The sequence below is a fragment of the Capra hircus genome, chromosome 3, assembly GCF_001704415.2.
Source record: "Capra hircus breed San Clemente chromosome 3, ASM170441v1, whole genome shotgun sequence".
Lineage (NCBI taxonomy): Eukaryota > Metazoa > Chordata > Mammalia > Artiodactyla > Bovidae > Capra > Capra hircus.
Window position 1 is genome coordinate 34451358 of NC_030810.1, and position 13231 is coordinate 34464588.

The window sequence follows — 13231 nt, forward strand, 5'->3', positions numbered from 1 at the left end:
ATCCCAGCTCTCACATGCATTGTTGTGTGAACCTTAGTTTCCTTAACTGACATGGGATAGTAGACAGGAGAGAGCCAGCTGTGGGTAGCTCTAAGAATTTGAGTATTTGGAAAGCCTTCATAAACTACACAATGACAATGGCAACCACCACTACCATAACTTCTACTGCTATTACAAATGATCATAAAAGAGGAGGATGTTTTTGGAGGGGATTGTTCTAGGGTTAAGCAGCAGATGTCCGTCATCCATCACCTGCCTGCCTTCTCAGGGAGTAGTAAGACCACTGGACTGGGAATCAGAGGTCTTGGCTTCTTGTACCGATTCTGCCATAAATCTCTTGATGACTCAGTTTCCTCACCCATAAAATTACAATAATATCACCCTGCTTAACTAGTTTTCCAAGTATTATGAGGATGAAAGTAGACCATGGAAACGCCAGTCTCTAAAGACCTTAAAGCTCAATACAAACCTAAGGGATAGTTTAGACTTTGCCATGAAATACTCAAAATTTCCAGAACTTTTTCCATAGCTGAACCTCATGTAAGTAGTTTTGACTGAAAATAGAAAGAATTTATGGCTTAGCATGCAAACTCAGAGAAACCACAGCATAGGGTGGTCCAGAAGCATTAATTTATGGAATTCACTGGTAAAGTCAGGCTAGGTTTAAAGCCCACATCTCTTCACGTGCCAGCTGACTTCAACCCCCTTTCCAACTGCCTCTCTGTATTTTTCCTTTAGAGCTATGTTGCCCCAAAGCATTGCGTGTACTCCTGGTCAGTTTCCTCACTCCTCCCTTGCCCACTCGAGTTTGAATTCTGTCATTATCAGCCCCTGAAACATTTAATATTCCAGTTTTCAGCAAACACAGGATGCCTTCCAGTCCCTTTCCTTGAGCTCCCAGCTGCATGCGGCACCGGTGATCACTCCTCTCTTTCCAATACTCTCTTCCCTTGTTTGTCTAGAACATCATCTTTACCCAGTTTTGTTTCTGTATGTCTGACTTTTTCTTAATCTCCTTTTCAAGTTCATGGTCCGCTTCTTGATCACTGACATCAGAGTTCATCAATGCTACATTCTTGGAGCTATTCTGTCTTTGTGGTCTTTTTCCATAACCCCATCTACATCCTTGGCTTCTTTTAATTCTGTATTTTATCTGCAGCTCATATATTTAGTAGGCATTCCGTGTTGGTTTTCTTCCCTTCTAGTTTCCTTATGTTATCTTGCAAAAGAAAATGTGTCTCTATTTATCAGATGTATAAATAGACTGTATCAGGACTATAGCACTCATGTACTTCTGATCTTAGAACCAAATAAGAATAGTTGTTATTATGTGAAGTTGGTTATTTGGAAGGGACAACAAATCCCTTGGAATGAAAAGCTGTATGCCTCTTTTGGTGCGACTTGGGGCTCTCTGAAAACAGCAATGCAGGTCACCCCTATCTCAGAGCTTAGCATCAGCAAATGCTATTTGAAACCATAGAGACAAATGTTGATAAACAGACTTAGTATTTTATGCTCTCCACGTACTGTACCCCTAGAGTTCATCCTGAAGAGGACTGTTTTATGAGCTTATGAAGTGAGTAAACAGTAACTAGATGTACCGATGCATGTAAATGACAACCAGAGTCTCTTTCTATGTGGGGTCAAATATCCAGATATTTTACTGCTTTGCCAGAGATCACGTTCCATTGATTATAACTTCAGCTCTTTTCCTCTAGACTGCCTATTATTTTCTTACTTCTCTTAAAGACTCTTTACCAGTGTTTCAGAATGAGGTTATGGTGATGGCAGGATTTGGTGGGAAGATAATAATCCACAACTACTGGATTCAAGGTTGGCAGCAGAGCCAAGGTTAAAATTTGGGTCCTCTGACTGTCTGCTAAGTGTCTTATGAACACTTATAACAGTGAACAAAGAAATAAATAAGTCCCTGTTTTCATGGAAATTATGGGCATGCACATACATACACACATATGTATATGCATATCTGCAAAGAGAGAAAGAGAACACAGACTCCAGGAATTGATCAGCATTCTAAAGAAAACTAGAGATGAGTAAGGAGACATAGAGTGAGAGGTGTTGAGGTGATGGGTGGGAGCTATTTCAGGTGGGGGAGCCATCCTTCATTAGGTTGTACTCAAAGAGGACTCTGAATAAAGAGAGGGAACAAACCATGATTATGCAAAGAAGATCCCTTTGGATGAAAGGAACAAGTCCCATGGCCTGGAGGCAGAAGCCAGCTTGGCAAACTGGTAGACATTGTGAAGGTCACTATGGCTGGACCAAAGTGGAAGAGAATGGGGGACAGACGAGAGCTGAAATTTAGCCAAGGGCCAAACCATGTGGGTCATTGTAGAAAGCTATGAGACCACCGGACTTTATTAAAGACTTTTGTTTAAAAGGATGACTTTGGGTGCCCTATAGAGAATAAACCATTGGTGGGAAGAGGGGTCAGTGGAATACAGGGATCCTGACCTCAGCAGGCTGATAATCTCCTAGAGGAGGAGGACTGGAGACAGAGAAGCCCAGCCCCATTCTGAGCTGCTTTTGCAGCTCTCACTGCAGGCAGTGGTGTGATTTTGTTCACTTCCAGTCTTTCAGAGGTGCAAGGTTCCTGCTAATTCTCATCCTCTTGCTCAATCTGTGTTTCTTTTATCCCACCTCCCCTGGAGTTTTTTGTTATTCCTTTGAGGATAATCAATTTTTTAAAATCTGATTTCTTCTTCAAACTGCTTTTGTTTCTGTGACTTCCATAATCCCACTGAGGATCACTTTTAAAATGTACTGGTCCCCCATATGCCAAATCTCAGGGTGTGTCTAAATCTTTCCATTAAAATCTGTATAAATTCCCCCTGGAGAAAGAAAGGCCAAGAACATTTTTTAAGAATTTGCAATGTGCCTAACACTGTGCTTAGTGATAATTATATATATATATATAATATATATATAGATTATATATATATGAAATCTCATTTAATTCTAGAGGAGGAAATGAATACTACAGGGACTCCACTTGTAAACATTGTCCTCACTGTCCATTCTTGTGTTTCCTTGGCCTGTATGGATTCTTCAATCTTGGTCCCTCATTCCAACAACTGGGACCATCAGTCTATCAACAAGTATTTACTTAGGCTCCCCTGAGCTCTGGCAATCATAGAGCCAGGGTGATGATATTAACACCTTTTATCCCCTAGGATGTGCCAGGATAATCAGTAAATTCTTGATGTCTCTTGGATGAGAAATGTTTTTTTTAAATAGACATAAGCTGGATATTACAATGCCTTTCTTTGGTTTCTGTTCTTCAGGCAAGTATAAGAAACTGCTCTTTAGGGTGCTAAGAAGACTGAGGGCTATGCTGACTTAGGAAATCAATTCTTTATTTTCTGCCTCTCAGCAGATTCACTGCAGCCCAACATAGCGCCTGGCACATGAGTGGAAGCAGGGGGGTGGATGTCACAAGATGATTATTCCTTTTCTGTGCCCCCTTCTGTGGGATACATCCATACTCCTGGAAGGCTGTATCCATGTGACTACAGAAATCTACTCTTTGGCAGCCCTGTGCTACAATGAGATGGAGAGCTTAAAAAATAACCTCTAATGTTCCATGTGGGATCAATATTTATTCACTCTACACTTCAGTAACCGTGTTGAACACCTGATGGGATGAGTAAGATGTGACTGTTCCCCAGGAGTTCAGATTCCAGAGATGGATACAGATAACATTGAGACAGTTATATAGTGGCAGAAGGACCATTCATTTGATATATACTCTGGAGTGGTACTGTGTGCCAAGTTCTCTGCTAAATTCTGAATGTATACTGGTGATGGTCTGCCTTCATGAAGCTTAAAGTCCACAGGAGCCCACAGGCAGTTAATAAGTAAACAAACCCATGAATAAATATATGGTGACCAAGCCTGATATGAAAAAAACAAACAGAGTACAGTGATAGAACATCAGGGGAACCCCATTTAGATGAGGTGGTCAGGGAAGCCCTAGCTGATGGGAACACAGTTAAGACAAGAAGGATAAAAATGAGATAACCATGTGAAGAACGGAAGGGAAAAACACCAAAGGTTACCAAATGGGAAAGGGGGTAAGGAGGGATATATAAGGAGTTTGGGATACCAGATACAAACTACTATATATAAAATAGATAAACAATAAGGTTCTACTGTATAGCAGAAGGAACTATATTCTATACCTTATAATAAACTATAGAGAAAAATAATCTGAAAAAGAATATATATATATAATACCCATATATATGTGTGTGTATATATGCATATATGTGTATGTATGTTTGTCTATGTGTGTGTGTGTGTATATGTGTGCTCAGTCACTTCAGTCATGTCTGTCTCTGTGTGACCCTATGGACCGTAGCCTGCCAGGCTCCTCTGTCTGTGGGATTTCCTAGGCAAGAATACTGGAGTGGGTTGCCATGCCCTCCTCCAAGGGATCTTCCCAACCCTAGAATCAAACCTGCATCTCCTGCATTGCAGGTGAATTCTTTACCTGCTGAGCCACCAGGGAAGCCCAAGTTATTTATGAATAAACTGAATCACTTTGCTGTATACCAAGAACTAACACAGCACTGTAAACCAACGATACTTCAATTAAAAATAAAAAGAGTCTTGAACAATGATTACCATAGGCAGGTAAAGGAGGCAAGGAAGAGAATTCTAGGAGAGAAGGAGAACAGGCAAACATTCAGAGGTTAAGATCTGCATACTTTGAAAAATCCAAAGTAGTTTCGTGTCACTGGAGCATGATGTGTGCAGGGGTGAGGAGGGAAGAGGAATGGAAAACATGTCTGTAGTACAGAACAGTGTGACAAGGACTAAATAAGGAAGAACATCTGTGTCAAACAAGGAAGCTCGTGCTTTATCTTGAGGGCAATGGGAAGGAGCCACTAAAAGTTTTAGGTAGGTATGGAGTCATAATCAGAGTTGCATTTTCAATGAACCACCCAGGAAGGAGTGCAGAAAACCCAGTTTGGAGAAGGCAAAATTTCAACAGGGGAGATAAGTTGAGGCCAAAGCTCTAATATGGGCATTTAAGGAGGCATGCATAAAGAGTGGCAGTTGCACAAGAGAAAAGTATGCTGGTTAGAGGAATATTTAAAATAATAAATTGACAGATTCTGGTGAAAACTTAAATTTGGAAACTGAGGGAGAAGGAGAAGTCAAATATGATACCCACTCTGATTCTGCCCCTAAAATGATTGAGCAACCACTGAAGTGAGCTTGTTGTTGTTTAGTTGCTAAGTCTTGTCCAGCTCTTTTGTGACCCCATGGACTGTAGCCACCAGGCTCCTCTGTCCATGGGATTTCCCAGGCAAGAATACTGGAGTTGGTTGCCATTTCCTTCTTCAGGGGATCTTCCTTGCCTAGGGATCGAACTCATGTCTGCTATGTTGCGGGCAGATTCTTTACCACTGAGCCACCAGGGAAGTTAAGTGAGCTTGGCTTTGGTCAAACCAAGGAGCATAGAAGGAAGATTGAGTATGTCAGAAAAGACCATGTGTGTCCTAATAGGTATCTTTAGTTGAGGTCCCTTTGGGCTTCCAGGGGAAAGCATTTGATGGGTGCTTGAATATTTGACATGGAACTCATCACAGAGAAAGAAGCTGGAGATAAGGGCATATATTTGGAAGTCTTCAGCACTAGATAGTTAACTGGAGCCATGAAAGGAAGATGGAATCATCCAAGGGTAGAGAAAAAATAAGAAGAGGACTGTGGACTGCACTCTGAGAGTCTTCATATACTTAGAGACAGAGGAAGAGAACCAGCTGGAGAGGAGATAGGAAACCAAAACAGAATTGTGGCCTGGAAACAAGGGGATAAAAACAAATGAGTAGAGGATCCTGCTGTGATTTATGTCTGAGAGTGTTTTGCCTATGTTCTCCTCTAGGAGTTTTATAGTTTCTGATCTTACATTTAGATCTTTAATCCATTTTGAGTTTATTTTTGTGTGCGGTGTTAGAAAGTGATCTAGTTTCATTCTTTTACAAGTGGTTGACCAGTTTTCCCAGCACCACTTGTTCAAGAGATTGTCTTTACTCCATTGTATATTCTTGCCTCCTTTGTCAAAGATAAGGTGTCCATATGTGTGTGGATTTATCTCTGGGCTTTCTATTTTGTTCCACTGATCTATATGTCTGTCTTTGTGCCAGTACCATACTGTCTTCATGACTGTGGCTTTGTAGTAGAGCCTGAAGTCAGGCAAGTTGATTCCTCCAGTTCCATTCTTCTTTCTCAAGATTGCTTTGGCTATTTGAGGTTTTTTGTATTTCCATACAAATCTTGAAATTATTTGTTCTAGTTCTGTGAAAAATGTGGCTGGTAGCTTGACAGGGATTGCATTGAATTTGTAAATTGCTTTGGGTAGTATACTCATTTTCACTATATTGATTCTTCTGATCCATGAACATGGTATATTTCTCCATCTATTAGTGTCCTCTTTGATTTCTTTCATCAGTGTTTTATAGTTTTCTATATATAGGTCTTTAGTTTCTTTAGGTAGATATATTCCTAAGTATTTTATTCTTTCCGTTGCAATGGTGAATGGAATTTTTTCCTTAATTTCTTTTTCTACTTTCTCATTATTCGTGTATAGGAATGCAAGGGATTTCTGTGTGTTGATTTTATATCCTGCAACTTTACTATATTTATTGATTAGCTCTAGTAATTTTCTGGTGGAGTCTTTAGGGTTTTCCATGTAGAGGATCATGTCATCTGCAAACAATGAGAGTTTTACTTCTTCTTTTCCAATTTGGATTCCTTTTATTTCTTTTTCTGCTCTGATTGCTGTGGCCAAAACTTCCAGAACTATGTTGAATAGTAGCAGTGAAAGTGGACACCCTTGTCTTGTTCCTGACTTTAGGGGAAATGCTTTCAATTTTTCACCATTGAGGATAATGTTTGCTGTGGGTTTGTCATATATAGCTTTTATTATGTTGAGGTATGTTCCTTCTATTCCTGCTTTCTGGAGAGTTTTTATCATAAATGGATGTTGAATTTTGTCAAAGGCCTTCTCTGCATCTATTGAGATAATCATATGGTTTTTATTTTTCAATTTGTTAATGTGGTGAATTACACTGATTGATTTGTGGATATTGAAGAATCCTTGCATCCCTGGGATAAAGCCCACTTGGTCATGGTGTATGATCTTTTTAATGTGTTGTTGGATTCTGATTGCTAGAATTTTGTTGAGGATTTTTGCATCTATGTTCATCAGTGAAATTGGCCTGTAGTTTTCTTTTTTTGTGACATCTTTGTCAGGTTTTGGTATTAGGGTAATGGTGGCCTCATAGCAGGATCCTCTATGATCCACCTCCCAGAATTCTGGAAATAAAAGCAAAAATAAACAAATGGGATCTAATTAAAATTAAAAGCTTCTGCACAACCAAGGAAAATATAAGCAAGGTGAAAAGACAGCCTTCGGAATGGGAGAAAATAATAGCAAATGAAGCAACTGACAAACAACTAATCTCAAAAATATACAAGCAACTTATGCAGCTCAATTCCAGAGAAATAAACGACCCAATCAAAAAATGGGCCAAAGAACTAAATAGACATTTCTCCAAAGAAGACAGACGGATGGCTAACAAACACATGAAAAGATGTTCAACATCACTCATTATTAGAGAAATGCAAATCAAAACCACAATGAGGTACCACTTCACACCAGTCAGAATGGCTGCGATACAAAAATCTGCAAGCAATAAATGCTGGAGAGGGTGTGGAGAAAAGCGAACCCTCCTACACTGTTGGTGGGAATGCAAACTAGTACAGCCACTTTGGAGAACAGTGTGGAGATTCCTTAAAAAATTGCAAATAGAACTACCTTATGACCCAGCAATCCCACTTCTGGGCATACACACCAAGTAAACCAGAATTGAAAGAGACACATGTACCCCAATGTTCATCGCAGCACTGTTTATAATAGCCAGGACATGGAAACAACCTAGATGTCCATCAGCAGATGAATGGATAGAAAGCTGTGGTACATATACACAATGGAGTATTACTCAGCCATTAAAAAGAATTCATTTGAATCAGTTCTGATGAGATGGACGAAACTGGAGCCGATTATACAGAGTGAAGTAAGCCAGAAAGAAAAACACCAATACAGTATACTAACACATATATATGGAATTTAGGAAGATGGCAATGATGACCCTGTATGCAAGACAGGAAAAAAGACACAGATGTGTATAGTGGACTTTTGGACTCAGAGGGAGAGGGAGAGGGTGGGATGATTTGGGAGAATGGCATTCTAACATGTATACTATCATGTAAGAATTGAATCACCAGTCTATGTCTGACGCAGGATACAGCATGCTTGGGGCTGGTGCATGGGGATGACCCAGGGAGATGTTATGGGGAGGGAGGTGGGAGGGGGGGTTCATGTTTGGGAACGCATGTAAGAATTAAAGATTTTAAAATTTAAAAAATAAAAAACTATAAAAATAAATAAATAAATAAATAAAATTTAAAAAAAAAGTTCTCATCACAAGAAAAATAAATTCTGTAACTATGTATGGTGATGGATGTTAACTTACTGTGGTGATCACTTCACAATATATACAAATATTGAACCATTTGTCGTAAAAAAAAAAAAAACAAATGAGTAAGGAATGGTCATGCAGTACAAAATGCACAAGACAGTTCAAGTGAAATAAAGGTAAATCATGGTCCATTGGAGATAGCGGCAAAGAGGGGACTGATCTTTATGGTGGGACCGGTCTCAGTAGCAAAGGGGGTGCAAAGGGGTAAGGCAAAGGGGAAGTGCAAGCAGAATACCTTTGGCAGTGGGTCAAGAAGTAGGAACCAGAAAGAGTGTGGAAGCTTCTTTTCCAAGACTTTCTCTTTCTCCTAAAAAGGGCACAAATTCTTCAGTTACACCATGTGTTCTGATTTGGGATATGAAAGGGTGGTAACCATACTTTAGGGTAGCCTGTGAATCCAAAGAATTAAATGATTTATGGAGAAGGAAAGGAGAGATTCCAGGGGTCCTGTCTGCATTGAAGATTGTGAACCAGAAAGTCTGAAAAAAAAAAAAAATCTTCCCTGACTTTTATATTTTAAAAAAACTAGAAATGAATGTCCTGTGATAGAAGCAAGAGGAACTATTTATCGATCATCTATCATTTTGTAGTACTCAGGACTCCATATCTGTTCTTCAGAGCAGCCTATAAGGTAAAAGTATTGGCCCTGATGGCAAAAAAGTAAACCGGGCTTGGAGAGGTTTAGTGTGTCTGGTCAGCCACCTGGCACACAGTGAAGTTGCTTTGTGATTGTTGAAACTGTATTTTCTTCATACGCACCAAGAGTAGGAGAGCAAGGATTTCTCTCTGTAAGAGAGGATATATGAGCCTGGAATATTCATGAGAAAGAGGGAGACAGATCCAGTAAGAACAGTTAATATATGATTCCCAAGCTGAAAGAGGGCAGACCGCCATTTGGGAAAGAATTGATAAAACATACAAACTGAAACAAAGTCAGAACCAAAAAAGGCACCAGGCAAGGTTAAAATTATGTGAATAATGATGTGCATTTGTTATTTTAATGTTTTCCAAGTGCATTTCATTTTGAATGATATACTCAGATAGCACACATGGTAAGGGATAATTGAAAAAATGTGCAGGGGAATGGCTGCATTCAAAGAATAAACATACAGCTGCAGGGAGGTTAGGAGTCAAAGGGGTAAGCATAGGCCCCATCCCCCAGGGATCTCATTAGTGCATGAGTGACCATATATGTAGAAGCTAAATGAATCTCACTGTTTGCAAAGACCCACAGTAAATGAGACAATGACGAATCAATAGTAATTAGGCCAATAGATTCTTATTGACCCAGATGTCTGAAACCAAATTCCCTGCTCTGAGATTCCTTGAGAGACAAAAGACTTATAGACATGTGCTTTTTTTTTTTTTTTTATCCCTTTACTTTAAGTGCAGTGATGTTTTTCTGAAGCTAGAATTAATGCAGACTCTTGACTTCTAGGTGGAAAGGATGTTCTTATGGCCATTGTTGACCGGGTGATTCTGTTGGACCAGGAGCAAAGAAGCTGGGAAATGTAAAAGCAGGGTACAGTCGGATTCTCCCCAGATGTGTGGTTCTGGCCTGGTCATCTATGAAGACCTCAGAGGACCTTGCCTGACACTATCGTGCGTGCACTATGCTCAGTCACTTTAGTCATGTCTGACTATACAGACTCTTGCAAACCTGTAGATTGTAGCCCGCCAGGCTCCTCTGTCCATGGGATTCTCCAAACAAGAATAATGGAGTGGATTGCCATGCCCTTTTCCAGGGGATCTTCCCAACCTAGGGGTCAAGACCGAGTCTGCTGCAACTCCTACATTGCAGGAAGGTTCTTTACCCCTGAGCCACCAGGGAAGCCCAACAGTATCATAGAATCATTCTAAAACAGAGCTTAAACTTGGGGCTTTGACAAATCATTCCTGGCCAGAGATGCAGAAAGCACCTGGCTTCAGAATCACAGAGAGGGTTTAAGTTTGAACTTGGTCACATGTCTTCACTCCTTACACATTCCCTCTATAAGCGGTGTTACCGGTACGTGGCTCCCTGGGTTGTGGTTGAAGGCCAGAGGAAGAAGGAGCAGCAGTTAATGTTGTTGTGGTTAGTAAGCCTTTTCCCAACAAGATCTTCATTTTCTGATACACGTTGAAAGATTTTTCCAAACGGGAATGAGATGTCAGATCAAGGACCTAAGAGAGTGCCTAAGGAGGACTGCCTGCACCTCCACCCAGCACACATCTCACAAACACACACGCACACATACATTCTCACAGACACATGCAAGTACTTACATAGATTAGTTTTGTTTTTCTATATTTTGTATCTTGGAGTTCTACATAAAATTTATATATTGTAAGAGTTTGAAAAACACCACTTGTTTGTTTCTTTATATGTAGTGTAAAAAATTTTCAGGAATTTCATAGGATCCAGAAAGGCATTCAGTTTCACAAAACTAGAACTCGGAATTGCTGAGCTGTACTCGTAAAGCATTTTAAATGTAAATAATAAATATGTTAGGTATCTTATGTATCAGCATCCCTTGGTCATTGATCTCTTATACTTTTTTTACTTGCCATTATCCAAGTTGTGTTTTTATACTTTAAAGCTATGGTTCCAAGGGCAACAGTGGGTGGTGGCATGGGATACTAGTCCAGTTTTTTCTAGAATTGTCATTTCAAGAGAAGCAAGCACCTTTAAAGAGAGGAAGGCTAACCAACATTAATCTTTGTGTCATGCAATGAGATTTCACCCAGTAAGGTGAAATTTCCTACTCATTATATGTATGGGAAACTGAGGTTCAGAGAGGTGAAGTCACTGGCTTATGTCACCCAGTGAGAACATATAGAACCAGGATCTCTATCCAGCATGGTCTTGGATACAGATCTTGGTTCTGCCTGCCCTAAGCCCATCCTCCCAGGCCCAACCTCTCGGTCTCTCTCTCAAGTAAATAGACAGACAATGAGAAAGGTCGTCTCTTTCATTCTACATATGAAGAAACTAAGGCTTAAAAAGAACAAGAACTAATGCATTGTCTTTAGGTAGGTTTGGGCTGGAAATCAAGTCTCCCAGCTGTTGATCCCAGCTGCATCCAGCCCATCCTATCACTGCTTTCAGCAAACTCACATCCTGAGTCTGGGAACTTACATTTGTCTCCATATGTCAAATTATTATTACAATTAGTAATACTGATTTTTAAAAATCCTTTACATATGTATAGCACTATACAGTTTGCAAAATCGTGTCTCTTCACCTACATAGTCTCCTTTGATCTTCACAATAATCCTATGAGGTCAGTTGGGCAGGAATGATAAAGGCTTTTTTTACAGATGCAAAAAGAGTGGTTCAAAAAGTTTGAATAACTTTTTCATGGTTACATACCTACTATGGAAAAAAGCCATTTTTGGATCTGGTCTTCCAAGTCCAGACCTTTCCACCTTCCACTAGGATGGGCTTCTTGTCCTTGGTGAGAGCACAATGTGATCCGAGAGTGAGGTTTGCTGATTTCTGTAAGTTGGGGGTGGTTTCTTTGCTGAAGCTTTTGGGACCCCACTTACGTTCTGGATCTGATGTGAGAGTACAAACAGTTTCTTTCTGCAGAGCAGTTTGCTCCCTGACCCTACCCCCCCTTTTAAAAACAACATCCTCTTCTCTTCCAGACGCCAGAGTGTATATGCATATTTGAACAGTCACCTGGATCTGATTAAGAAGGCTCAGCCCCTGGGTTTCCTCACTGTTGATTTACATGTTTGGCCAGATTTCCATGGCAACCGGTCTCCCTTAGCAGATCTGACACTAAAGGGCATGGTAAGTAACAGTCAGTTCTTGCACGAAGGTGAAGGTGGGCCAAAGGGCTCCAGAGTTGGAAGAAGCAAAGTTGAGGAGAAAGGAAAAAGAGGAAATATAAACAAAGCCGGCCAACAGCCCACTGGCTTCTTGCAGATGTACTGCTGTTGAGAAGGTTCTTGCAACTACACAGGACGATCTGCTGAAAGTTCTCATTGTTTCTGAGCCAACTTTGAGAGTGTTAAAAGCAGGATTTCTTGCTTATAGCTACTGCTGCCTCTTTGTCCCATGGAGCGAATAGAAGTCGTGAGCCCCTGCCTATACAATTTTTCTATTTACATGAGTTTGTGGAGTGATGTTTTCCATCTCTATCTCCAGGCTGCTGGGTAAATAAGTGGTAAATATTACCACCCATGGTCTAGCTTGCCACAGCCACACATCTGCATAGGCTGTGAGTCAGGGATGTTTAGAGTGTAGGCTAACATTATTAGAATTTCAGATAAACATTGGTAAAAGTAAAATAAAATTAATAACTTATGTTAGTGGGTAAATTCAGCTGTAGTGATCTTTAGACTCACTTTAGGTTCAGAGATTTGGAGCTGGAGGTGCCAGCATGACCTTGGTGGAAGTGCTCATAACTACCTAAGCTAAGGGATAATATCTCAATGGCCAAGCAAGATTGGGTGGCTAAGAGTAGCTTAGCACTAAGAATCGTGTTTGAGGATGGATGAAGCATGTGAAAACTAGGGAGAAAGAGATAAACTTCAGGTCCAAGAGGCCAGGAGAGACCACAAACAGGAAAAGATGAATTCAGAATCCAGATGTCCCACTGAGAAGCAGTGTGAGGTGCATTAAGGTAGGGCTTTAGAATGGAAGCCCTAAGCAGTCCAAGCTTCATGCACCA

At 40.3% G+C, this 13231-nt stretch overlaps 1 protein-coding gene across 4 annotated transcripts in view; it reads left to right on the top strand.

Moving 5' to 3' along the window:
- Positions 1–13231, top strand: part of FGGY (FGGY carbohydrate kinase domain containing) — a 502898-nt gene that overhangs the window by 367912 nt on the left and 121755 nt on the right. For all 4 annotated transcript variants that reach the window (XM_013962793.2, XM_018044764.1, XM_013962794.2 and 1 more), the window contains one exon: positions 12201–12348. In XM_013962793.2, coding sequence (XP_013818247.2) covers positions 12201–12348 — 148 coding nt within the window. The remainder of the gene's footprint in view (positions 1–12200; positions 12349–13231) is intronic.